This window comes from Gymnogyps californianus, chromosome 10, assembly GCF_018139145.2.
Source record: "Gymnogyps californianus isolate 813 chromosome 10, ASM1813914v2, whole genome shotgun sequence".
Taxonomy (NCBI): Eukaryota; Metazoa; Chordata; class Aves; order Accipitriformes; family Cathartidae; genus Gymnogyps; species Gymnogyps californianus.
In genome coordinates this window covers 19,660,549-19,686,896 of record NC_059480.1, presented here as the reverse complement: position 1 = coordinate 19,686,896, position 26,348 = coordinate 19,660,549, and the positions used below count along the sequence as shown (strand labels likewise).

The 26,348-nt window shown below is 36.4% G+C and overlaps 1 protein-coding gene across 1 annotated transcript in view; it reads left to right on the top strand.

Moving 5' to 3' along the window:
* ATP11B (ATPase phospholipid transporting 11B (putative)) overlaps window positions 1-25,813 on the top strand; it is a 68,933-nt gene extending 43,120 nt beyond the window's left edge. Inside the window, exons 22-31 of the mRNA XM_050902870.1 lie at window positions 1,626-1,771; window positions 2,865-2,924; window positions 3,229-3,356; window positions 4,203-4,341; window positions 7,800-7,865; window positions 8,163-8,266; window positions 8,920-9,085; window positions 13,052-13,137; window positions 20,867-21,000; window positions 24,732-25,813. Of these exons, the coding sequence (XP_050758827.1) occupies window positions 1,626-1,771; window positions 2,865-2,924; window positions 3,229-3,356; window positions 4,203-4,341; window positions 7,800-7,865; window positions 8,163-8,266; window positions 8,920-9,085; window positions 13,052-13,137; window positions 20,867-20,969 (998 nt within the window). The 3' untranslated portion in view covers window positions 20,970-21,000; window positions 24,732-25,813. The remainder of the gene's footprint in view (window positions 1-1,625; window positions 1,772-2,864; window positions 2,925-3,228; window positions 3,357-4,202; window positions 4,342-7,799; window positions 7,866-8,162; window positions 8,267-8,919; window positions 9,086-13,051; window positions 13,138-20,866; window positions 21,001-24,731) is intronic.
* The last annotated feature ends 535 nt before the right edge of the window (window positions 25,814-26,348 follow it).

Here is a 26,348-nt window from a genome sequence, read left to right as displayed (position 1 = left end):
AGGATTAGATCATGAATAGTGTTTATAAACAGCTAAACTTCTAACGTTTTTGCACCTGTGAATGACAGGTTGTTAATTTGAGTCATCTGTTGTAGCAGAGTTTTAGTGAAATTTAAAATTCAAGGCTGTTTGCTTTCAGAGGTCTTAGGTTTATTGTGTAGTCTACCAATAATCAGAAGTCCTGCTTAATGCTACTTTAAGAACAGCAAAGAATCTCTGTAACTAGAATCTCAGAAGTACTCTGCTTCAGATATTGGAAGTGGATATCTCTAACTTCAGACATTGTCAGGTTCTAAGTTCCTGTGTAAACTTGACCTTTAAACCTTTCTTTGCGCTAAACTGCCGCTGTTTGCACCACATCTGTATTACTGTAGAAATGCCATTTGTGTCTAGTGTGTCTTTGAGGATAAGGCTTTCATTGTATCTCTTGAGAGACTGTTACTGATTCTCAGCTAAACTTGGTAGTTTTCTCTGTTTATATGGTTTTCTGTTATCTGGCCAGGACATTCTTTAAACTTTTTTTTTTTCTGCTGTGTTATGTAACTGAGTACAAAACAAAACTTACATATAACTGAATTGGTACCCATCACATAGTGTTTTGGTATTTCCTTTACTGACTTTGTTGGATGGTGTTTGTTACAATAGTAAATGCTGAAGGTTCTTCCATAAGGTATTGGTACATCAGGATATTCAATCTGTCACCCTTTGTGATTAAAAAGGCATATGTAAAGTTTATCATCTAAATCATGTGGCCATCATTTTTAAGACCATGGGTATAGCCTGCTTGAGAAGGTTACAGGCCAATAGCAAATGATGCTTTATTCTACAGCTAGTTTGTCAACTAACTGAAGCTTATTAAAAATAAAATTATCCAAGTTTTTATTCTGATTTGCAGCATATTAGACATTACATGTACGCTGGTCAGAACTAGCAAGTCTTTGCCATCGAGGGTGATGGGACCTTTAGACTATTTTTTTTTTTTTCAAAAGCAACCAGCACTTTTAAGTGTCTGGTTTTCAGGAATCCTGCACCACTTTTCTTCTGTAAAAGAGCATTTTGTGTTCTCTGTGTATGCTTATCCTAATCTTTATAATACTTTTTAGAAATGAATTTGTGTTCAGCTGTGACAAGTAGCAAGCAGTGTCAGCCCATCAGATTAAGTAAACTGCTATTGTATGAACAGCATTTCTTTTATTCTGCTGTTGAGTATAGGTCATATATTATTCCCAGAAAGTACTGTAAGAAAAACCTCTCTGAAGTAAAAGATACTAAGTAAATTGATAATTGATGATGGATTGATAATGGTTTGCTTGGTTTGGGAATTTCGGTTTTGTATGAGTGTTATTATTTGTATGTCTTCCCATAAGTCGTTTCTTAAGCATAGCTTATGGAAATAGTAGTTTTGGGGTTTTTTTTTAATTGAATCAGCATCAAATGAGCAGTTTTCCTTAGTTGTAAATGTCAGGAATAATGCTTTCTTGTGGAACTGAAAGTTGCTGAAGTCTTTATAATGCTGAAGTGCAGGAAAGCGGAACTGTAGCTTCTGGTGTATGTTGTTGTTTTTTTTAAACTTTAATTTTTATGTTGTTTAACCTGTTTTCTGTTTTGTTTCCATAATATTACAGGAATCATGGGCAAGGAAGGAAGACAAGCTGTAAGAAACAGTGACTATGCAATAGCGCGGTTTAAATTCCTCTCCAAGTTGCTTTTTGTTCATGGGCACTTTTACTATATTAGAATAGCAACCCTTGTACAGTACTTTTTTTATAAGGTAAGTCTTCAAAGAGTGCCAGTGAAGTTCAGAGAAAAATGTGTAACTTTTTCCCAGCAAGAAATTTATTTCAGATCTAGGATTTTTGTTGGGAACAGGTTAAATATCTCTGTTCAAACACACTTTTGGGGCTTTTTAAAATTTTTTTACAACCAAATGCAGTAGTTGAACTGTGAAATTGTTTAGTACTTCCACCTAGAAATAGGTTTTAAATACCACAATGAGTTTTCCTCGGCTGAGAGGCAGACGTGTTTGCTCTCTGAAAGCAGTATTACTAGTTTGAAATTAAATGCATTCTTCAGCAAGATGTAAAAGGATAACCTTTTTTGTTTATTGATTTAATATGAACCAAATCCATTCATCTTTCTTAAAAGGAAAAAGGAGCACAGGAAGTAGTTGAGGGAGGGAAGGGCCTGCAGAAAGTGTGTCAGGAGAGAGCATGCTCTTTGCTGGCAGGCTCACCTTAAGAAAACTTAATAGCCCCAGCCTTGACTTAAGAAATCCTGAGGTGAAACACCGCAAGGGAAGTAAGCACCAGGGACTGAGGTATCTCTGGATACCTCTGAGGGACCTATGGGCATGGAGCAGCAGGGTGAGTTTAAGCAAAATAAGATTCTAGCATTGCCCACCAAGCTGCTTTTTATCTTCTGTTGTTTACTTTCATTTAAAGATAACAGCATGGTGTTAGGTTTTGGTTTCTGTTTTGTCTACTCCCATGCAAAAAGCTCATGTGAGCAGGGCTCAGGCTTTCTTGAATGAAATGTGGAAACTATTTTGCAAATAAATTCATAAAAAGAAACTGAGGGGCAAAATGGATGGATTTCTCCTCCTTTATGGGAGTACAAGTAGTATTAATGAGATGTGTTCATCAAGCACATATAATTAAGTTTATATTTTTCAGGTTCATTGTCCCAAAGGACAAACAAAACATGGTCTCGAGCAAAGCATATTGCTTCGCTTTGCCAAATAAAATACTGAAATGCTTTATGCTCTTCCTGTGTATTTTTACCTGCTTGTAAGAGTTAGCCATTTCTTTTAGGGTTGTGAGGCGTATACTGAGGATTAACCATTTCCTTCACTTTTCTTTTTTCAGAATGTGTGCTTTATTACACCACAATTTTTATATCAGTTCTTCTGTTTGTTTTCACAACAAGTAAGTATTGGATACCTTACATCTTGGTAAATATGTATGGAACACTCAGGGTAAATAACTTAAAAAATGGGAAAGAACTACACAGGAGCAGCACAGATTTTACACTTAACAAATATCCAGCTTCATTTTCTGTATTTGATAGCTTGATGTTACTAGATGGTTGTGTGAGTGTAGCTTTTTTCCTAACTAGTAAATTCACGTAATTAATGATTTGTTGCTGCTATTAGTGTGCTAATAAATTTTAATAAATATAAACAACTTTTTTCTTTACAAGACTCAAAATAATTTTTGTTTCCATTTTCAGACTCTCTATGACAGTGTATACCTGACTTTGTACAATATTTGTTTCACTTCCTTGCCTGTCCTCATATACAGTCTTTTTGAACAGCATGTGCATCCGCATGTATTACAGAGTAAACCTGTGCTCTATCGGTATGTATATCTTACATATATTGTCACAGTAGCACATTATTTAGAACACCAGTGGCATCTGCAGAAGTCTGAACTTGCTGTTATGCATTCCTACAGTATTTTTATCTGTAGTTTATGCAATTTTTAATAACTATCTTGATGAGGAAGAACTGCAGCTGCATAGTTTTCATCCTAAAAGTTAATTAACATGAGTATTTTAAGAGAAGCATCTTTCTATGTCAGTCATGTTAAGACTGGGAGAGAATTGAGCACTTGGTCAGCTTACATGATTGGCAGCCTTTTCCTCCATTACACGTAGGAGGTGAAAATCACTCAGACACGCAAATGAAAAACTAGGACACTGTGGTTAGGGGAATCACCACAAAAAATGCTTTACTAAGAGGGGAAGTGATTTCCTGTAGAATTAGATGTCCTCCCAGTGGTAGCATGTTGACTGCATACTGCTTTTTGGAGAAAAAAGTATGTATTTTTGTAAAAAAGAGATGTCTCTTAGATATTTCTCTTTTCCTAAAGGTCTTTTAAGCAGAACAAGGAGATCTGGCTTTTTCTTTCTCTTGCAATTCAACCTCCAGGGAGAAGAATTCTAGTTTGTGCTATTCTGAATGTGATCCATTAGAGACCCCTGCCATTGGTGATCCCTGCATAAAGCAGAGGCAAATCATGAGAGCTCAGAGTTCTTTTTTTGCCCATGATTTATGTATTTTTTTCATATGTCAGCATTTGTTAAGTGTATCTTGGTGCAGCTGAAAGTTGTATTTATTCAAAGCAGTAGCAGTCATGCAGTGTGAATAGCTGATGGGCTATATGAAGACAATCTGAAATCCAAAATCTGTTTTATTTCTGCAGAGACATCAGTAAAAATGCCCATCTGGGGTTTAAACCATTTCTTTACTGGACCATCTTGGGCTTCTTTCATGCATTTGTTTTCTTTTATGGCTCGTATCTTCTAATGGGAGAAGACACTTCTCTGCTGGGAAATGGCCAGGTACAGTATCATAAGAATTATTCTACCACTGTATTTTTGGTGATACTTCTTAATGTTTTTTTTAAAAAACCCTCTTGTGCCAGAAAAATCTAAGATGATATTATGAACTACAGAATTACCAAAGATGCTTTGCCATTATTCGTGTGGGCTCTCAAGAGTAACATTTCTTAGTGTGGAAATTGTAAGACGTTGTCAGAAAGTGTATGTCCATGAAGAACGTATCTTTCAAGATAGTAAATGTCTTATGGTTGTCTTAAACTTTGTTTTGTTTTGTATACTGTTTTTGTCAAAATCATATGTTATAACTTCAGTAAATGAGAATTTATATTCATTCATTCAAAACTCATTTTGCGTTGAACTTAATTGCAGTGTCAAACAATGGCTTCTCTTTAGCATCTGTTATAAAGTTAGGCTTAAATCTGAAAGTTGCCAGAAGTCTTGAAGCTTCTCCTGAAAATGTATTATTTTAATTACTCAGAGTTTTTAAAAATTAAGTGGTGAAGCTGCTTTTAAATTACACTTTTTATTCAATAAATGTTTTTAAGACAATAACTTAGTGAAATCATCGGATACTAATTTGAGACTGTCTATTTTAAAGGTGTTAAAGTTCACAGGAAAAATCATATACAAAAAACTCTAAAGCTTGGGTGAAACCATTACAAGTCCGCTTCGTCATTTTCCCCAGTTCTGAGTTAGTTAACCCAATTTAAAACAATTAGATACTGATTTTTCTCTCATAAAACTGTTAGGCGTAGTGATGCAAAAATACATTTGCTTCTCTCATTATGCTGTTCTTACTACTGACATGAAGTGCTTGCTGATTCTTGTGTAGTGCTTGGTAGAGTTGCAAGTTATGGCACAAGGTACAAAAATAGCATCATGCTGTATTCACAGTGATAGGGAGTGAGCATGAGCTAAGGAAGTTTAGCCGAGAAAAAGGGTTTCCATATAATGATGTACAGACAATGGCCAGAATTGTCTTGAGTGACTGAAATCAGAGAGAATGTGAACTGGTGGTTAGCATCCCTGCAGAGAAAGGAGTAATAAATGGGGAGTGGTGCAGCTAGCTGGAGTACCTATTTCATCATGAGGTGTTTGATAAGAGTGTTAAAATAGTTGTGCTTTAGACTAAAATGTCCCTTAGAACTGAGGTATGAGTGTGTCCTCTCTTGTCATTTGTTATAAGCTGTGTGACTTTGAAGTTCTTGTGTTGGTAAAGGACCTTCAGTACTCTTCTAATGAAGTAATTTTACACTGTGAATCAATGCGTTTCTGTGCATCTGTCTTAGTTGTCAAAGCACCTCACTTCAAAATTGCTTAGTAAATGTCCACAAGGCAGGAACAGACTTTTTTCATTGTATTTAGTAACAAATGTTTAGTTTGAGGAACAGATTATATTCTGTAAGTCTAGACCAGTGTGTTAATGTAGACTTTATGGAGAAGGTTCTTTTAATGATTTCTTGTATAAATTAACCTCAAGATTTTTTAAATATACTTAGTGAATGAGCATACTGGAAATAAAGCTTTCAGATGCCCTTTGGCCTCTCATGTTTTCTGTGATGTGACTTTAAAAAAAAAAAAGTCTTAGAATTTATTTGGAGTTACCCTCTACCTCTCTGTGTTTGCTAAAAGATAGTTATTGGAACTGGTGGAACTGTGTGTTGCAGTAAAATATCTGCGGTGCATAAAGTATATTGCAAACTTAATATGTGCCTGAAAAAGCCGAAGTTAAGGGCAAGAGAAACTCATGAACTGCTGAAGTGCTTTCTTGTAAGAAGTCCTCAAGAAGTGATCACTTTGTGCAATATGTGTGATAGCGCAAGGCCTCACGTTTTCATTCCAACTTCTCAGTTTGGAGCAAAGCAGAATAGAAGAGATTGTAAATAATTTGTTAATGCTGGTGGTTTGTTAGGCTTACCTCAACGCCTTGTGCAACAACTTGATCTTTTAGTTCTTTTTTCTCCCCCCTTTTTCATGCTGTGCATGTCGTCAGATATTGAAACCTAACAGGCAAATGGTAAGAGTTTAGAAGAGGAGGAGATACAAAATATTGTATCTGTTACTTCACAGAATTAAAGGATGCAGCATCCACAGTGTAAATGTGTTCAAAAATAAAATGGTGGCAAGAACCTGTTCACGCTTTTCGTTCTAACTCTGTGACCATTGAGAGCAGTGTTAGCAAAGACACTTTCTTTCACAGGTCACTCAGGAGCAGTAGTCTAATTTTACTTTAAGATTGTTATTGCAGCAGTTAACGGCAAGCATGTTGCTTGTTAAACATTACTATCGGTGTGAAAAGTAAGTAGAAGGCTTCAGAAGACATGTTATAACAAAGATCTTTAAAATTATCAGTAGATTCAGACTCATGTCTGCCTCAATTTTGTACCTTGTGTAAAGATGAGAAAAGCAGTTGTGAGATCTGTCATCAGGCTGTTGGGATTTTTTTTGTCAGAGCTCTGTAACAAGGACTACAACTGTGCAAATCCCAGTTCCGTGCCTCTGTGCTGTACTAACAAATCAACTCTAGGATGACTTTGATTGCCTGTGTGCATGTGGTACTTTTCTCCTGGCTTGCTTAGTTTGCTATGGGTAAATACAGAGTTGAGGGTTTGGTCATTGTTCAGTATGTCAGTGGCAAAAATACCTATGAAACAGCAACGTCTTCAGTTTCAGCACCCAGACTGCTTACAAGAGCAGAGCAGTTGGACCTGTTGTAGAATGGCAGCGTGTGTCTGAGTAGCACGTGTGTAGATAGATTACAAACTCAGCATCCCTGCTTGGTTGTCAGAGCTGAGATTTTATTGTTGTAGAACTTGTTCAGAGTTTTGATAGTTTAATTTACATGGGCAAGAGTATACAAAAGTGACAGACACAGCGTTTTAGAATTGAAGCTTAATTTTATGTTTATTAGCCTTGAAATAAAGTGTCTTTTCCTTAGAGTTTTCTTTGAAAAATACAATGGCACCATTATTTTTGAATTGTAAAATTGTGCTTGGGGTAAAAAGTGAACTTTCAGGTAATGCTGCATGTTGAAAATGATCTGGAAATGTTTAAACTCAAAGTGTTTTGCCTTTACATTAACGTGAATACCTTCCACCCAATATTTGCTTTCTATTGGATGCTTATACTTAATTGATCAAATTGATATCTTCATTTTCCTATCATTTCATGTTACTGTTTCGGACTTTCTTCACATGTCATGTAGCCTTTGTGGTGATTTGTTTTGAACCAAGAGGAAAGATGACTTGTGGGTTGTTAATTTTGCTCTTATCATAAGCTGTATTTCTTTCTAGTAGTTCGTGTTGTATCCTTGCTTTTTCGTGATGATTAGTTGTCACAAGCTTATGTCCACAGACTTGTTTCATTAGTGTAGCTGACTTGAGAAGAATCTAACTTATGGTGAATGCTCCTAACTGATTTTTTTTTCTTCCATGATTTTTGCCTTGCTGTTTTCTTAGATGTTTGGGAACTGGACATTTGGTACTTTGGTCTTCACGGTTATGGTTATAACTGTTACAATGAAGGTATGATATTACACTATTTACTCTCTGTGTTTGGATATATAGGCAAAAAATGTAATAGAGCAATAATTTAAAATTGATTCAAAGGTTATACAGAAGTAATTGATTCTTGAGGATTCCAGATAAGTGATTTTTATGTTTGGTTTCAATGGTGGTTAAAATTATTATTTGTAGTTTTTGCATGTTATAACAATATTTAGTGTTTGAGCTGGAAGTTCCTAAGTATGTTCAGATTGATATTTATCATTTTCTGTGAAGTGGGGGGAAAAAGGAAGTTCATTGAAGTTATCTTTGTTTTAGATGGCACTAGAAACTCACTTCTGGACATGGATAAACCATTTTGTTACTTGGGGATCCATTGTATTTTATTTCATATTCTCCTTGTTTTATGGGGGAATTATCTGGTAAGTGATTCCCCCCCCTCCCCCCCTTTCTATAGCACATGTGATAGATGAAGCTATGAAAAATCACTGAAGTATTATGTTCTACCATCTTGCTCTGAATTTTGTGACAGGTGTCGGAAAATAAATTTTTAAACCTAGAGCAGCCACTCACTTTTGGTGATTCTTTTAGAAATTTGAGCAATGCTGCTAAGCTGTCCTGCGCTGAAAGACAGGCTTTACTTGTCTCTGACAGCCTGTGACTATTAAAGGCATTTTTGTTTTTAAAAAGTAGATAGGTTCCCAGAGGTGCTATGTAATCGGTAAATGTTTGCAACAGAAATGAAGACACTGGGGTTTGAATCAGTGAAGTGATGTATTTTTGCTTGTATTTTGGGGTCTTGGAGGGATAGGATGGTGATTGATTTCCTGCCACATAGTTTAAAACTAAACCGGAACATTTTCCTCCAAAGTTCAGTACCCTCTTTTGCCAGAGTTTCTTTGCAGGTCAGGTCCAACAGATTGCTAGACTTTTTCATGGACACCATGCAGTTGTAACTCTGCATCCTGAGAGATTTGCTGCTTGATGTAAAATAAGATACACTTGACCCTGCCTGTGCTGTTCTTACGTGTCTAGAAGTTCCTTTTAGTAATTGCCGCTTCTTTTAACTTTTCAGGCCATTTTTACATACCCAGGACATGTACTTTGTATTTGTTCAACTGTTGTCAAGTGGTTCTGCTTGGTTTGCCATAATCCTCATAGTAGTTGCTTGTTTGTTTATTGATGTTGTGAAGAAAGTGCTGTACAGACATCTACAACCAACAAGTACTGAAAAAGCTCAGGTAATGTTATGCTTTTGTATCCAACTTGATCAGTAGTTAAAAGAACACGTTTGTTAAAATCTGTCTTGTAAACTAATTACTTTCCTCTGATACTTAATTATCCTCTTACATTACTGTCATGTTTAATGCATAAAAGTGTTCTCATTTCAAAAGATAATTGTTAATTTAAAATTACAAAAATGAGGACACCATTTTACAAGGAAGTAACATTAATGCTTAAGTAATTGATGCTAACAATAGTAGAATTATTTATAAAGGGGTCACTGTTGCATTTCAGCTTGCAACTGTGTGAGAGGATCATACTACGCATTTTTGTACTGCTTTAAAGATGGTAACTTATTCTCATTTTTGTCTAGGTATTAGAAGCTCTCTCTTCAACTGTAATTGGCACTGAATACTTCTTAAAATGTGATGAAAACAATAATTTTAAAAATTACTTTAGTAGGACTTGTTTTAATTAGTATTTCTTAAATCTTGATCATATCATATATGCCACGTATTTGATTGTTGATTATGTAATTAAAGATAATTACCTGTGTGGCATTTTCATAAATTCATAGAAGAGGTCTAAAGATACGCTGTGATAATAGAATCTCCCTTTTGCCTGACACAGGCTACAAAAACTCCTTGAAATCATTCTGTTGAAATTAGGCTTTTAGGTAAATATCTCATCTATGTTTGAGTGTTTTCTTCTTTTTAGTGACAGTTATGGAGAAGTTACCCTAGCCTATTGTTCTAATAGTTACTGTCTCTGGTTTCGGTTTTCAGCATTTTATCTTTTTATACTTTTTCTGCTAAACTGAAAAGCCTTCTATTAACAGTTTTTTGTTTTATTCACTGTTAGGTTTGTGATCAAGTTAATTTTCTCACTGATAAGTAGATTGGACTTGCATCTTTTGTCAAAAAGGTTATTTTCCAGTCTTTTAATCATTCTTGTGTTTCTCCTGTAATCTTCACCATTCCTCAACCTCATCTTGAATTTTGGATTTCACCAGTGGACACAATATTCCAGCACAACATACATCAGTGCCAAGTATGGAAATAATGAATCCCCCAGCTGTATTCAGTTTACAAAATCATATACATCAATAACCTGTTATCTTCTGCATCTTTTTCTCATCTGCTAGTGATTATTTTGGTTTCTTCCAGGTCAGTGATGAGAGGTCAAATAGCATAGGGCCAAAAAGAAAGTGAAAGTGAATGAAGAATCTAGTTGACAAAGATATCCCATATACAGTTATGTTCTGAAACCTGTTAGCAGTTTTTAGTCCGTTTGTGTGCCATATTGATTTTGTGGTGTCCCAGTTGCTTAATCCAGATTACACTGAGCTATGTGCCATACAGAACTCTTAACTGCATTACATCAATACTGTTACCTTTAGCATCTAACCTTGTAATTAGTTTGATGTAAGTGCATGTTGATTTACTTAAATTACATTACCCTTCTAATTTGTGTGTTTAAAAAAAAAAAAAATCCATGTGAGACATTCTCTTAATTTGCCTAGGATCAACATCATGCTGACAAACCTATTGCTAGCCAAAATATCCCACTAGTCCCTTTTCAAAACTGGAATATTAGCTGCTTTTTCCAGTCTTGGAATTTAGTAGCTAAAAGCCAAGGTAAATAACCACTACCTTTCAGAAAACGGTTCAAGTAGACCTGATAAGACTCTTGATTGCATGTTATTGCACTTTTTGGATTGAAGAGTCTTGATTTAGGAAAAATTCTGTAGGTAATGATACTTACTTATCTTTTTCTTTCAAAAACTAGTGGCAACATTTATTGAACACTTCCCTTTCCTTCCTTCCTGTACATCAGCTGTTTCTGTTTGGCAGTGTATCAGTATGGTTGTTGAGGTTTTTCATGTTCCTAAAGTGCTTGAATTAAAAACCAAAAAGCCCGCATCATTTTTCCCTAGCTTTATCCATATACTTCTTGTTGCATTCTCTTGCTTTCTGAATCAATTCTAAAGAATTTCCAGGTTCAGTTTGCTTCTATTACAGTTGTGTCGTCAAGGACACAGTCAGGCTTCTTAATTTTAAGAAGGAATCTTGATGAATGTCTAATACCTTTCCTGTTGCTGTAGCTTGATTCATAGCCATGGGGATTTAGTTTTGTGCATCTCTATTAGTCATCTTTTTTTTTTTTTTTCTCCTTATTCCCATTCTGCTTTGCCATTTGACAGTGTCAGCATTAGGGCCTATGTTTACCAAAATACTGTCTTTTTCTGAAAACACTTAATTGCTGGTATTGCACAGTTGAAGTATCTAAAACCTCATTTGACCAGAAATGCTTCAGCAGCCATTCAGTGGTTTCTCTGTGTGTGTCTGATAGTGAAATCATAGTTAAAAATGTAGTTGTGAAAAGAAGGCACCTGTTTGTTCCTTTCTTGAAGTTTAATCTGTTGAGATTTTCCCACTCTTACTTTTAATGGGACAATCAGCCCCACTGAATTTCATCGGCTGTTCTTGTAGTGAAGAAGTAGACATAAGTGAAGATGAACAGATGACCAGCTTAGCACATTTATTGTCAAGAAGTGACAGAATGCTTCTTCCGTGATTATACCTCATTAGATTTGTCTAAAATTTCTAGTACGTACTTTTCTTTCAGTTTCAAAGCAGAGGCAAGAACTCTGACTTTCAGATAGAATGAGTTTGGGGAATGTCCTAAATGCTTGGGAATTTTCTGTGGAAGTCATTGAAAGAGTGAATATGGAACTTTGTATATTGCCCTTTTAAATGTGTTTTTTGTAGTGTAGGTTCACCCTCTGTATAACTGAATATTTTTAATTATTCATTTTTAATTGTAGGACTAAATTAGTATATTTGCATATTGGGGAAAGAAAAAGTTTCATTTGCAGCTACTAAGTTTTCACCAGGGCAAGATAAATTGTTACATGAACTAGTCAATGGTTTTTAAATCGCAGCTATTTAAGTTATTTGTTTCCATCTGCCATAATTTAAATTCTAAAATATTCCCAGGAGCAGTGAGCAAAACACAGGTTTCTCAACTGAAAATGCTTGCCCCAATTGTTTTAATTTTTCAAAAACTAAGAACACACTAGTTGTGTTACCCAATTTAGTGCTCTGAATTCACTGTATCTGTAGGCATCTGCCTTACTCTACTTAGTATATAAGGAACTTGATTTTATGTCTTTTATTTAGTATAAGGTCATAGCATCAACAGTCAATCTGTCATCAATTAGATGTTACATGTAGCTAAGTTATTCATAAGAGAGCAAAGAAATTTCACTGGTATGAGAAACACTTGAGAAATTCTGCTAAAGATAAACTTTTAAATGTAAATATTGTTCTGTCACAACAACTTAAAAAATCTGTCCCATTTCGGGAAGTCAGTATATTAAAAATTTGACAGGCAAGCATGAGTTGGCTTTTATAGAGGGATGAATTTGGTTAACTTTACCTTCCTTAATACACTTAGGGTGCATGTGTGTAATTTCCACCACCCCGCCCCCCCCCCCCCCGTGTTCCAAGGATTTTTGCTGGCCTTAAAGAAAATCCGTCTTACTAAGTTTGACTTAGGTCTGTTGCCCTGAAGTAGCTTCTGGGTAATTTCTGACTATAGGTCTGTTACAGAATCATATAGGAGAAAGTGGACAGTAAGGTAAATCTGAATCAAAATATAAATCTTTGGGTGAATATAAATCATGGCACGGTTGAGGGGAGAAGGTAATACTGAATAAAGATGTCTGGTAAAGTATAGATGCAAAAGTGTATAGGCCTTTTTTCTCAGTATGAAAGCTAAGGTACACTTGAGAATGGTCCTACCAAGCAGTAACTGGCTGTGATGATCCCAGGAGCTGTCCTGAAGGTACCAGACTTGTGTTCTGTATATGATGTGTATTCCACTTAAATAACAATGTCTTGTCCTGTGTCTTTCTCTTAGAAAATTACTGCTGCTACTTACTGACATGTATGTTCCATCCCTTCTCTGTCCAATTGTAGATGTACTCCAACAGAGTTGCTTTAAGTGACGAGTTCATCGCACTGCAGCCATTGTCCAGGGCAAGGAATCAGCTGAGCAAAATTAGGTAGAGTAGGAGGGCAGTTCCTCATCAACTCTTATGCATGCTGAAGGTCAACTAACCAGTGCTGAGAGAGATGGGAAGAGGCATGAATATTAGTGGGTTGAGAGGGCAATACCTGGTAGCGCAGATACATTCAGTTTGGTTATTTCTTGGCTTTGCTCTGTGTTTTTGAGCCAAATGCTTCTCCTAAGTAGCATGTGTTGGACGTGCTTTTTTCAGGAAAAAACACCCCTAGCATGATGCTCAACTTTCAGAATACAGATCTAGCTCTTCTTGCATCCATTTTTAAATAATCACAGTTTCTAGCATGGTTATAATGCTTTTAATTTCTTTATGATCAAAATTAACAGTGCTTTTTGCATGTTGGATAATTTCAGCTTCATAAGGCCGTGACAGGAAGGTCCATGTATTTCAGGCAGCAATTTCTTGCGAGTTGTTTGCCCATTTTAATTTGCTTTCACTTGTGTTGAAAGAGCAGAAAATGTTTTCAGTTTGGGTGCGTACATACACTTGTGCAGCTAAGGCTTTTTGTGTTTGTTTTGTGCATCTATAAAGTGAGTGTTGTTTGTTTTCAATGTGTATAGATATATAACCCTAAAGGCATTTGGCTACAAAGTCGTAGAAAATTACTCAAAAAAAGATCAAAGTGTACATGTGTCTGTGTAGGTGAACCCTTATGATTCTGAAACTCTTTAAATGCACTGAGTTCAGTACATGAAATGCTATCAAATGCTGATTCTCTTTTGTAAGACTAGAACACTCATATGCATCAATAATGTCTCAACCTGTTTGATGTTTTATCCCACCCTTATCTACTTCTATAGCAAGAATTAATGCAAAGAACTGATTCCTTTTAAATATTTTTAAGATGACTGTGTTGTTTAAAAACATGCAAATAGGTGCTAGGAGAGCCAAGCAACCCACATTTTTGGGACTTAATTGCCATTTGTTTAACTGAGGGGAAGCAGGAGACAGGAAGCTGACATTGGAAATGATTAGCAGAGAATTTTTAGTGGTTAATTGAAACAGATGATACAAGTTCTTTTAAGGGGTGGGGGTGGGGAGAGAAAAGCTTTGTATTTCCTCTGAGAGTGTGCTACACCTTTGCAAGGCAAAACTTGAAATGGCTTTTGTGTTTAGCTGTTAGTTGTCCCACTGTGAAACGTATCAGCTTAGATTTCCAGACACCCCAGGGAGGTAGTGGTGGGGTGTTTTTGTTTTGTTTTGTTCTTAAATTCAGCACTTACTAGCTTTAAAACAGGCAAACTGCAGTATACCTCTTGAATTTTAGTAAATTTAGCAACATATTGGGGAGATTCCTCTGCCAAAGCTTTTACAAGTTAGCTTTAAAAATTCTTGGTTTATCAGTGTTATGGAAGTAAGTTACCTTTTTAAAACTTTCGATAAATATATTTCCAGTAAACCTCAGTTTTCTCACTAAATTAAAGTGAATTACGTGGTGCATCATATCTACACCAAAGGTTTTATAATGAAAGATTCTGTTAAACCTTCCGTAACTAAACACGTTTTAAGGGTTATGGCAACTGGATGGTGGAAGAACTATAAAGCTGTCTAGGAATGCAGCACTGTAGTTATTAAAATACTAAAAACGGGAGAATGCTTGCTAACTTGAGGGGATTTTCTTCATATTACACTTAGGGAAGGGGTTGAAAAAAATGGGAAATTTGTTTTGTCCATGAGTAACAAATGATTATGTAAATTCATTTGCATATGCAAATCCAAATGCATATGCAATCCATATCCACATGCAAATTCTCTTGTATGTCAGAGTTTTTACACTTGAGTATCTAATAGTAAGGTACCTGAAACACAAGCACTGAATGCCTTATACTATGCAGTTGAAGTTGTAAAGTGCAACAAGAAAGAAACAAGGATTCGGATTTCTCTAGTTCTTTATTTGTAGTCTTCAGACTAAGTTCGGAAGCTATCCTGTGGATCCTTACCTAAAACAGTAAAAAGGAAAATCAGTTAATAGATGGAGACTACTCACTTCACTATACTAAATAAAAACTAATTTGGAGTGAAGACCATGGGTTAGTTTCTGTGGTGTCCAGGGAAGCTGTTTTCCAAAAGCAGTAGAGCAGAGAAAGCAAGGAAAACTCTGGGAACATGAAACAAAACAGCTGCTTGGTGAATGTAGCTGTAAGCCGCTAATTCTGTCACACCTCATTTGTACATACCCACCCAGTAACTGCATCCTTTGTGACTGCAGAATGCGTGTAGATTGATGAACAGACTTTGGCAGGTTTTGGTTTTTTGTTAAATATGTACGAAAAACCTCAAAAGGACTATAGCACTAGGTTAAACTGAATTACACCTTGTTCTGCAAATGTGCTTACTGTTCTGTTGATATACAAGAGAATACCTTTATGAGTGCAAATTAAAAGACAAGTATGATGTTTTAATCAATTTCTATGTCTGTAGGCTTCACAGTGTGCAAAAAATGTTCAAGTTTATAGTAAGTACATTTGTGATGTACAGTTAGGAGCTTTGAGGGGGTTCTCTTAAGTGTCCATGTGATTCCTGTAAGTCAGAAATGCAGTCTTGTGTGTGCTTGTTAAGCTCTTGCCTCTGAATTTTGCTGTCACTTTGTAACTTGGGACGAAGAGGAAATCAGGCAGCGCAGGTCAGGTGCAGGCTTTATGTTTGACTGGAGACTGACTGAGTACTTCTTTCCTCTGTAGCTGTGTCTCCTGTTCTTGGAACATGTGAGAGATATATCTTAGGGTACTGACTGGGCCCCATTGTATCTCATTTCAGGATTTTTTTTGTAAACAAAGTTTTGTGTGTATGTATGTATACATGTCTCTGTGTTTTATAAGAACTGTCAGAAATCTTAAGCCACATGTGAGAAGTGTTGCTCGGACAGATGTTTTAATTCTACTTGCTGATGGGATTAACTATATGGAGTTTTTACCTTTGGACAGTGTGTTATGACTGTACACAATACTAGGGTAATGTAAAACACAAAAAAGGTTTTTATTTACAGAGAGGGCTGTCAGTGCATAATGTTATATCTGGGACTCTCAAACTGTAGCATTTGCCTTAGCACAGCCAAGACCCTGTTCTTTCCCCATCTACAGGCCCATGAGTCTATTTTTGCCTTGTTTTCCCTTCATCTCTGTACAGATCTACTTTTTTTAGCTGCCTCCAGAACTCCAGACTCCTGGCCCTGGCTTTACGGCCTTCATTACTTGTCTGTATTTTTTCCTCTAGTTACTGTTTCATAGGATTCCCGTCCTAATACCCTTCATATCTGATCCAGCCCAGCTGTGTAGAAGTCGAGAACAGACAGGTTTCTGTTCCTTTTACAGCATAGGTTTTCTGTAAGGAACGTAGAATTTCCAAGACGACCGTTCAAGTGCAAACATGCATTCACACTAGTGAAGTATACCAGAACACCGTAATATGCTAAACTTTGAACAAGGGTAATCTCTTCCTTTACAGGTTTGTATATTGTGTTAGCATAGTGTGGTGCTGATCTGTTAGCTAATCCATAGAATCTATCGCAGGAAGAGGGAATAAATGAGAGAAGAATAGACTATTTTGTATTTATCTTCAGTCACAAAAGTGCACATATTTACTTACCTGAAGATACTTTTGTGTGATGAATTTGAAATAATGAAATAATTTGGCATTTGTAGGTTTATTTGATTCAAAGAGATGAAGAGTAGAAAAACTAGAAAAATGTTGAAAACATAAGTGCCAGTGAAGTTCTTAGATGTCAACATTCTAATATTTTCTTTTAAAATTTTAAATCTAATTGTTTGGGATTTTGGTATACAGTATATTAAGGGTTAAAGAAAGTGAGCTTTACAGTAGGGAGCAAGCTCTAATTTAATTGTGGAATAGTAATAACCATCTCGTATATATTTTCTGAAACGTCCGTGTGGCATCAGACATGTTGGCAGCTAGGACCTGGGCTCAGGAAAATGTGCTGCACTGCTCTTAACGTGATGTGCAGGATTAAGTACATTCCCTGTTCAACAAAGTCCCAGCTGTATATTTCGGTGTGATTAAATGTTTAGTTGAAATGTCTGCCTTGTGGCGTATAGAATACCCTGTAATAAGACAAACAAACTGAAATGGTCCTTTCTATTAGAAGGGGGAAAACAAGTAAAACTCAAAAATCTGAAATGAAAATTTGAAATAAATTTCAAATTTGTTGGGTTTTCCCCTTTTGTAGTCTATGGTGCGCAAAAAGACCGAACACTTCTGTTCCTTGTGCACTGATAAACCGTGTTTGATCCACCGAGTAACTTGAAAATTGCCTCTTTACCTTGTAAATATGCCTTGTTCTCTCAAGAACAGATCTGTAAAATGAAAGTTCATGTGAAAATGGTAACTGTTTTAAAGCAATGCAAGCATGGTGCTTTATAAGATTTGTTGCTTTTCTGTCCTTCTAGATGGAAGAAGATAAGGGTTCAGTCAGCTCAGCATGTGACTTTGCTGAAAGCAGGCACAGAGGGGAGGACAATAGGCAACTGCTAGATCCATCTAGCCTACCCGACAGTTCTTACGTTCACTAGGTAGTACTCCCACTCTACCCTAATATGTGTGTATATATATATTTTTATATATCATATATAGACAGTCATGGAGTCATCTCCAAAGTACCCATATTTTTGGTATCTACAAGAAAATTTGCATCATAGTATGTGGGTTTGATTTTTCCTTATCAAGCTGAATCATTCTTTAATTCTGCACTTCAGTTGCTTTTTGATTTATTACATGAAATGGGCCATTATCATATAAAGTATTATGTTCATTGTGATCCCGGATCTTACCTTATGAAAATACTTTACTTAATTTGCAGCCCAAATATGAGTAATACCAGATATGTTGCTATACTTAATAATTTTTTTAAAGCATTGTCTCTCCTGCCTTTTGTTTTCTGAGGGTTTGTTTCAGGTCTTCAGAGACCATTATGCTCTACTGCCTTACCATGCCAGATTTTACTTTGATATAAAACTATGATCATAATTGTCTGCCACAGAGAGAAAAGTGAGAAAAGGGACTCTTTAGCATAATATAAGTATCTTCCTTCCAGGTAGTGGATATAAATATAAAAATCCATGTTCACCAGACAGTGACACACAATATATCAACACATAAAATTGAATTTATTTTTATGTTGTTCTTAATGCTCTCCCAGTATTACTTTACACTTAACTGTGAGTTTGATAAAACAAATGTTTCCAGGCTTACGTAAGGTCACATTTGCTGTTTTTTAAAAAAGGGTGATATTAACTTTTCCATAAATTGTGGTTCAAGCATGATCCTAGCTTTTTGTGAGTATCTAACTTGAGAAGAACAAAGGAGATTCTAGTGAAGACGAAACACTAGCCTTCCAAAATCCAGAGCTGAGGGTTCCCTCCTTGGAAGCTAGTTTGGGTTACTCTTGGTTCCTCTTTCTGCCAGTCTTTGAATAATATCTAGGACTGCTAGCTCTCAGGTCAGCAGATTCTAGGGGAAAAAAATATCTGGTCTATCTGATCCTACATACAACCACTGTAATATGACCTTATACAGTAACTTTAAAGGTATTACTTGGTCTGCTTCAAGATAATGGATGGACTAAATATTCTTTTTGAAATCCTAAGTGTAGGAATGTTGAGAGTGTGTTCACAGCGATACAAAACAAAACCGTGAAGATCACTGCATATGCAGCAGGGAGCTTGCTTTCTGGCCTCCTAATAGGAATTCCTTCTGCTCTGTGTAATTTCTTGTCTGATACACTGTGAGCGCAGTATGAAGTGGCTGTGAAGGTCATATTTGCTAGTACTGCAATGCTGCAAATTGTGCTGTTCCTAATTATGGTATCTTCTGTGACAGTACAATTGTGACCAGATGTGATGGTCATCAAATAAGGGCATTCAGGGACTCAAGCTTTGTTGAGGTGTGTTTTGGTTTGGTTTTGTTTTAACGAAAACCCCTTTTAGACCTGTCAGTTGCAATGCTTCTGCTCCTGTCTCTCAGGTATTTACAGAAGTTCATTGTCATAGTAAATGTTCATTTTGTGTCCAGAAGACCTCCCAAATGAGTGCGAGTTAGTCAGAAGTGTGTGTTCTGCCTGCGCTCAGCCATGGCCTCCGAGGTGCAGTAACTGAATCAAGGGTTTCAGTTTGTAATGCTTTCTGTAAGTTCATACAATTGTTAACTGGCAATCCTGCAAGCATCACGTCAAGCGGTGTGGCAGGAAGATCTGGAGGGACCATGGGGAATGCGGAACAGAGCTGAGCAAGGGGCAGGCATAGGAAAAGATGCATGGAAACATCAGTTCTGCCTGTGTGCTCCCTCCTTGTCCTACCAGTTGGGATTTTTCTCCTGGATTTCCAAATGCCTCTTGTTTCTGTTAGCTGCCTCTTCTTTGTAGTATAGGAATTGTTCTGTTAGGAAGGTGTAATCTGTCCAGTTGCCTGTCTCGGGGGATTAGGAAGGAATGCGTCCACTCACAGTAAACCATTCCCACAGGAAATTCTGAGGTTCTTTGCTTTTCTTGCAGTGTTGGGCAAGTGTGGGTGGCATGAAAGAAATTGGGGTTGGAAACCGAAGTCTTTAGACAACAGTCAGCAACCTTTGGTCACACGGTGAAAGGTTGGGGGAAGCTCTTAAGTGAGCTGTGTCCTATCATAGACTAAGATGCCTCCTCCCAGATTTCTTCACTCACTGGTGTCTGAGAGTGAGCTGAGGATAACGGATGCTTAAATCTAGCCTGTGTGTTCGGCATTTGTTTGACAGGATGCTCTCATGGAGAGTTTCAGATAAAATTAAAAAGCATCTCCACACTCCACATTATCCTTTCCAAAAGGAAATAAAACTGGAGTCAGTTTTGGATATTCTCTCTCCAGCAGTACTAGATTTCAGTTAGATTTTAGTTACGCTGCGGTTGACTAGTGTGCAAAAATAATACAGAGGAGCACACTGATAGATGGCACTTAACTTAAACCCACACATCTCTGTATTACTACTATCGTTTTGTTTAGGCCTTTTTCTCACCTACAAAGAGTGAACAGTAGAAAGTTTATTTTGCTAATGTTGAATTATTCTTCACGCTGGCATGAACATGACTGAACCTTTCTAACATCAGCCTTGTTTGCATTTAGATAAAAGATATTCACAGAATCAGGAATGTGCTTTTGTTCCTTACCAAGCCAAGGGTATCTATGGTAGCGATATAATGTAAATTATTATAGGAAGTTGCATTCTACACTTCTTGAGGAAAAATTATTACTTATGATGAGGTTGCTGCATTGTATTCTGCAGCCCTGGTCTGAAGCTTTCTCTTGATAATTTCCCTTAAAATAAGGCAGACTTGCAGCTTATATGAATTGTTGCACCTCTGCTGAGGTTAATCAAGGCATCACAGCTTAAACTGCATGACACTCTGCTCCAGAGATTCATTATAGCTGTAATGCAGAGAATTGCTAACTGGTTTATTTCCAACATTAAGCAGAGATGGTGCTAAACGATTTTGATACGCTCACCAAGGCTGCATTCAGACCTTGGGAAGATGGGATTTTGGTGTATATAGACCTTAGGAAGGGAAATGGTCATGTTATTCATCATTGTAGTTCTCCTATAAAATTGAAAAATATTCAACACTCTAAGAAAATCTGCTTTTCCTAAGTGTTTTCTGGTAACATCATCATTGCTAGAATCTGTGAGTGCTAATTTTTTTTTATTTTTTTTTTTAATTTCCTCCTTCCAGCTTACTGAGGCAGGTTCAGGTATCAACTGCTTGGACTCCGTGTGCTGCTTCTCAGATGGGGAAACAGCATGCACATCTGTTAGAAGAATGCTGGAACGACTAATGGGCCGATGTAGTCCAACCCGGGTCAACAGGTGTGGCATTTCTCTCACTAGCCTTTGCTGCAGACGATTCTCCTATAAACTGGAACCTGATGAGCCTGCAGCAATAGATGTCTAGCAAACCAGCTGCCGGTTTTGCTTATTTAAGTAGGAAATGCAACTCTTTATTGTACTTTTTTCATCCTAAAAGATTAGTTTCTTGTTTCTTTTGAGTACTTTCTTTTGGGATGGGGAAAAACAGTTTTCAAAAGATTTCTGTTAAAACGTTTAGTTTGGCTTACTACAAGTTCTTGTGTTGTATCTATCGTAATCTCTCTTGATTTGTACATTCTTCTCTTTAGAAAATCAAGCCTTGCTGCTGTTTTTGTTCTCTTTTTTATGATTATTTTTTTTGCCTTCACGAATCAGGAGTTGTTTGTAAAGTCGAAAGACTTTTTCCCTTTGGTTCTTGATGTACAACCTCCAAATATTTACCTTGGAGCTTGCATTACTCCTGAAGATATACAAAAGGCTCACACTCCCCCCCTTAAATATAACTTCATTGTTAGAAGGAGAGTCTTTAAATCTTTCAGCCATTGATTGATATGAAGATGAAATATTTTTGTAGTATAACTTTTATAATCTATTTCTAAAATCAGAGTAATTGACAGAACAGAGCCTTCAGGTTCTGAGAATTTTAAACGTTTTTTCCGTTCTAGAAGGTGTATTGTCAAGATCATGTGTGCCATTCCAAAGTATGTGCTAAATAAATCTTTTTCCTTCACAAACCACATGTGAAACAAACCTCAACGGGATAAAAGCACGTTAGAGTAATTGAATACGTCTAAGGAGCAATACCGCTCTTGCAGTCAGCATAACTGTGAGAAAAGCTCTTACTAAATCTCCTGATGTGCCATCTCCCCATTCCAAATAAAGAGGGATAGCTGACAAACATGGAAATATTTGGGGGTAGAAATAATAGTCTTTTGTACATCGTAATCTCTCAGTCCCTGAATGATATCATGGTCCTTCATTGGTTAAAAGGCAAACCTGAAAAAGTTGCACTTCACACATTTTCAAGGAAACTCATTTTGTATTTGAACATCTTTGTCTCTTTTGGTTAAAGGTTGTGATATCATTCATTCAGTATAAAATCTTGTGTGGGTAATTTTCACTGACAAGCTTTGTCAGTTCTGGTTCTGCCATTAGGTATTGACTTGGTATGTAGTACATCTCTGTTTTGAACTCTTGTGTTGAACACAGTGTCTGTGGTTTCAGTCAGTTTCTCTCTTCTAGCTTGCTTAAGAAATGTATTCAACGTTTCTACAAATCTAGGGTATGATTATGCAAAATGTTTCATTCCATATGAAAAATGAACTGTTACGATTAAGTACATTTTTAATTCAAACTCTTGCTGTATAGAAAGCGGGCATGGTGTATAAAATAAACAATTTAATAGAATTTTTAATCTACAAGGTGAGCATTTAATTGGTCTAAAAATCAGCATTTTGGTAGCAGTTGCTCTAAGTTTTTTGGGGTTTTTTTCCCACTTCTGTGTAAAACTGTGCTTTCCAAATGAGGAACTTCTCATGCTACTTTTTTTTCATTTATTGTTATCTAATTAGGGCAGATAACATTTGCATTAGTAATGTGTAGTCTTATAAGGTAGGTATTCTGTGTTTTATTTTCTGCAGTGCATTTACATTTTTACAGTTTCCTCTTTTTTCCACTCAATTTTTCTTTCTTTAAGAACTTACAAATATTTATTGAAGATAATTCATATTTGACAGAATATTAAACACTTTTTGAAGACTGCTTTTTCTCAGGTTTCTTGTCTGCTTACCTCATGTAATTTTCAGGCGAAGTTCCATCTAGCTGAATAATTTTAGAGTTATTAGAACACAGAAGTTAGTAGTACGTTTAATGAATATGCAAACCTGTCGGTGCTACACTAAGGGCTTAAAGTTCTGTAGTTTTTGCTTCTGCTTCTGGTTGAAATTACTCTGAACTGTCTCCTAGTTTCACTTAAATTTATGTACAGTACAACTAGAAAAGACATTTTTTTTTAATTTCAGTCTTGTTTGCTTTCTTCAATGACTTCAGTTCCTTCCACTTAGCATTGACACTTAAAACCTAGTCTAAAAGTCAAGGTACTGAGACTATTTTTTCCCCTACGCATTCCTGGTAATATGTGAAAGTCTTTGTTTATTTTTTAAGGTACTAATTGCTTAAATCACAACGCAGTTACAAATTGTGAAATGCTGAAGGTACAGTTAAGAAATCTATTTGGTGATTTAAAAATTTTTGTAAAATTGTTTAGCCTTTGTTCACAAGCTTGAGCTGCTTTTGATTTTTACCTAAAGCTGGTATCTTCAGAAGATTGCGCAGTCCCAAACAGGATGGTCTTTTGAATACTTGTGCTTTATAAAACAGCTTCTTATTCAACCAGGAGGTAGCTGCAAATTATTTTTGTTGAATGAAGTGATGCTGATAAATACATTGTATGTGAGAGTGCTGTAGAATGAAGAGCACTATTTTAAATAATGTTGCTGTAGCTAGCTTGTGTTGTATTCTGTGCTCCTGATATTCTGTCAAATATGATATTCTGTCAAATACAATAACTGAACATGAAATCAAACATGGTTTAAAATTTTGATAGAAACTTTGATGAATCAAAGTTGTACAAATGCTTGGAGTAGCGGGCCACAGGAATATAGTGTCTTGTACTTAATTTACTGCTTGTAAAATGTATTGGAGAAGTATTTCCTATAGCTTCATTCACCAGTTAGAATATAAAATGTGTGGTGTGGTATCATAAAATGCATTTTTGTCTGTCTGTTCCATTAAATTGTCTGTCAACTTGTCAGTCACTAAAATATTAAGAATGCTGGATCACATACATTTCTTGTGCAGTAGGATTCATTACTGAATTGTTCAGATCTCCCATTAGTTGTATTCATGTCAAGACACCGCATGTAAAAGTTCTAAAGAAACAGCAGATTTCTGACAGAGGCAAATTTGGAGGATAAGTTCGTTATATTTTGATTTCCTGCCTTCCAACCTTCCATTTTTTCGGCTTTTCACATACAGTCCTGTAATATTGTTCAACCAAGAACAGTATTTCTTCCTAAGTAGTAATTTGTCCTTAAGAGAAAGACATTGCGAGATCCCGCCTGACTCAAAAGCTGTGACATGTTAGGTAGTTTTCCTGGTGCCTTAAATTTTAACTTAAATTTAACAGTAAGGGATGAAATAGATTCATGGCTGTAGATAAGTTTTGCCTACCCCCAACTTTAGACAGCATGGATGTTTAACATTAGAACACCAGTATACTGGGTTACCATGGTTAGCTGTGCATACCACCAGGCTTTACTAGGATGACCTTAGGCTCTATCAAATCGTAGCATTCACAGTGCCTCAACTTACACATGTGACGTTCAGATTTTCCTTGAGGCACGATATTAAAACTTTAGTTGTAAAACTGGCATGTAAACCTCTGGTCATTTTAGTTCATAGTGATGAAAATATCTGTAGCTGTGAGTAAACTTTGCCAGAAAGGTAAACATAGAATTGTTAATGACGCAGTTGGCATGATTAATTGCAGTCTGTTTTCAAAGGTTTGTATGAATTGCCGGTGCCTACATGAAATTAATAGATCAGTCTTTTAAAGAGGTACATTTGCCTAATCTTGTAACACTTCTATCTTTTGCTTTCATAGACTTTTCTCCTCGCCTCTAGATTATACGTTCCCAGTCAGCCAAACTTTTCTTTTATTGTTACTTTAGATCATGGAGTTCATCGGATCCCTTCTATGCCAACGACAGAAGCATCTTGACTCTCTCCACAATGGACTCACCCACTTGTTAACAGGGACATTTGTAAATGCCTTGTGGAAGCCATGTGGTGCTCACACACCTATAGTAGATTCTGAAGCGAGTTCAGTGCTACATCCCTGCCCTAGAAAAGACTAGCATGACTTCTAAATACAAACCGTGGCTTGTCTTGTGGCCTAGCATAAGTCATCTGGACAGTCATCGCTTCCAGTTTTGTTTTTTTTCCTAATTATATCCACAAATTGCTGAATAACTTTTTTTTTTTTGTAAGGAATGCTTTTACCTCTGACCATTTAAAATTTTTTGTTACCATATGAGCAGATTGGAATCTCATTTGATACTGCGACATCACTGTAGCGCAGTGACAGAATCTTTCTCCTCCCAAATTCAAGTGATCCAATAGAACTGCATTTGCACAATGGAGCTCTAAAAAGTTGCATTTTTCATGATGACCCTTCACTTTAAACACACACATTAATTTTGAGCTGTCTCTTACAGATGCTGTCTTAGCAGTTTGCAAAGCATTTTTGTTATTTCCATGGACGGTTACTGTATTCTATAAGCAATCAGTTTAGTAATTTTTGGGAGTTAAATACAATTAGAGTATTTATGCTGGTGTAGGAATGGCGATATATTAGTCATTGCTTTGAAAAACACTGTTGACTTTGACAGATCAATAATTTGGAATAATAAGGGATATAACAGTTCACTGTTCTCTTAAAGTATAATTCAGAAGCCAGTCATCTTTTATTATGCCCTGTGTGTTTTGTTAACAGTTCTTGATCCTGACATGGAAGAATGCGTAAGAATTGGTGGATTGTGCAGAAGTCTCACTAGCATAAATTTTTTGAATTATTAATCCTTTTAAAGTTGGGGAATTTTTGCATGTTTTATTCTTTTTCATGTATTTATATTTGGTCATGTACTTTGAAGATACAATTGATGCTTAATTATCTTCATATATCTGAAGGATCTGAGACATTGATGGCCATGTTTTGATACCTAAGTATGCCAATAAAAACAAATTGCACAGATGGAGCTTTGAATGGTACATCTTGCAGGTACATCTGTTGTCCCAGTATAAACCTGTCTGCATGTTTGGGGCTGGGTAGCAACATTTGCCTGTTCCTTCAGCTGGGATGACTAAACCTACTGGTTGTCTTTAGATGTGGGAGATAACATGGAGGTGCTGCTACCAGGGACATCCGTAGAGCATTGCCTTAGGTACGGCAGTTTTTATGGCTGGAGGCTGGTAAAAATGCTGCTGCTTCTGGACCCTTGTTTGGATATCCAATTTTAAGTCAGTCTCTGACCCTGAAGTCCCATCAATAATTGGAAGAACCTTCCTGTCAGACAGTCAAAGGTGTAAAGCTGCATATTAAAATTATCTGTGGGTGGCATAAACTGTAAATTGAACACAGACTGTAAATAACACCTACAAGAACTTCTTTAATAAAGATGTGGTTAAGCGTAGGATTTGGACAAAACCAGTATTAGTTGCTTTCACCCTGCCTGCACAAGTTTCCACTGTTGGCTGAAGTGCTGTCTCCCAAGCAAATTACATGGCAA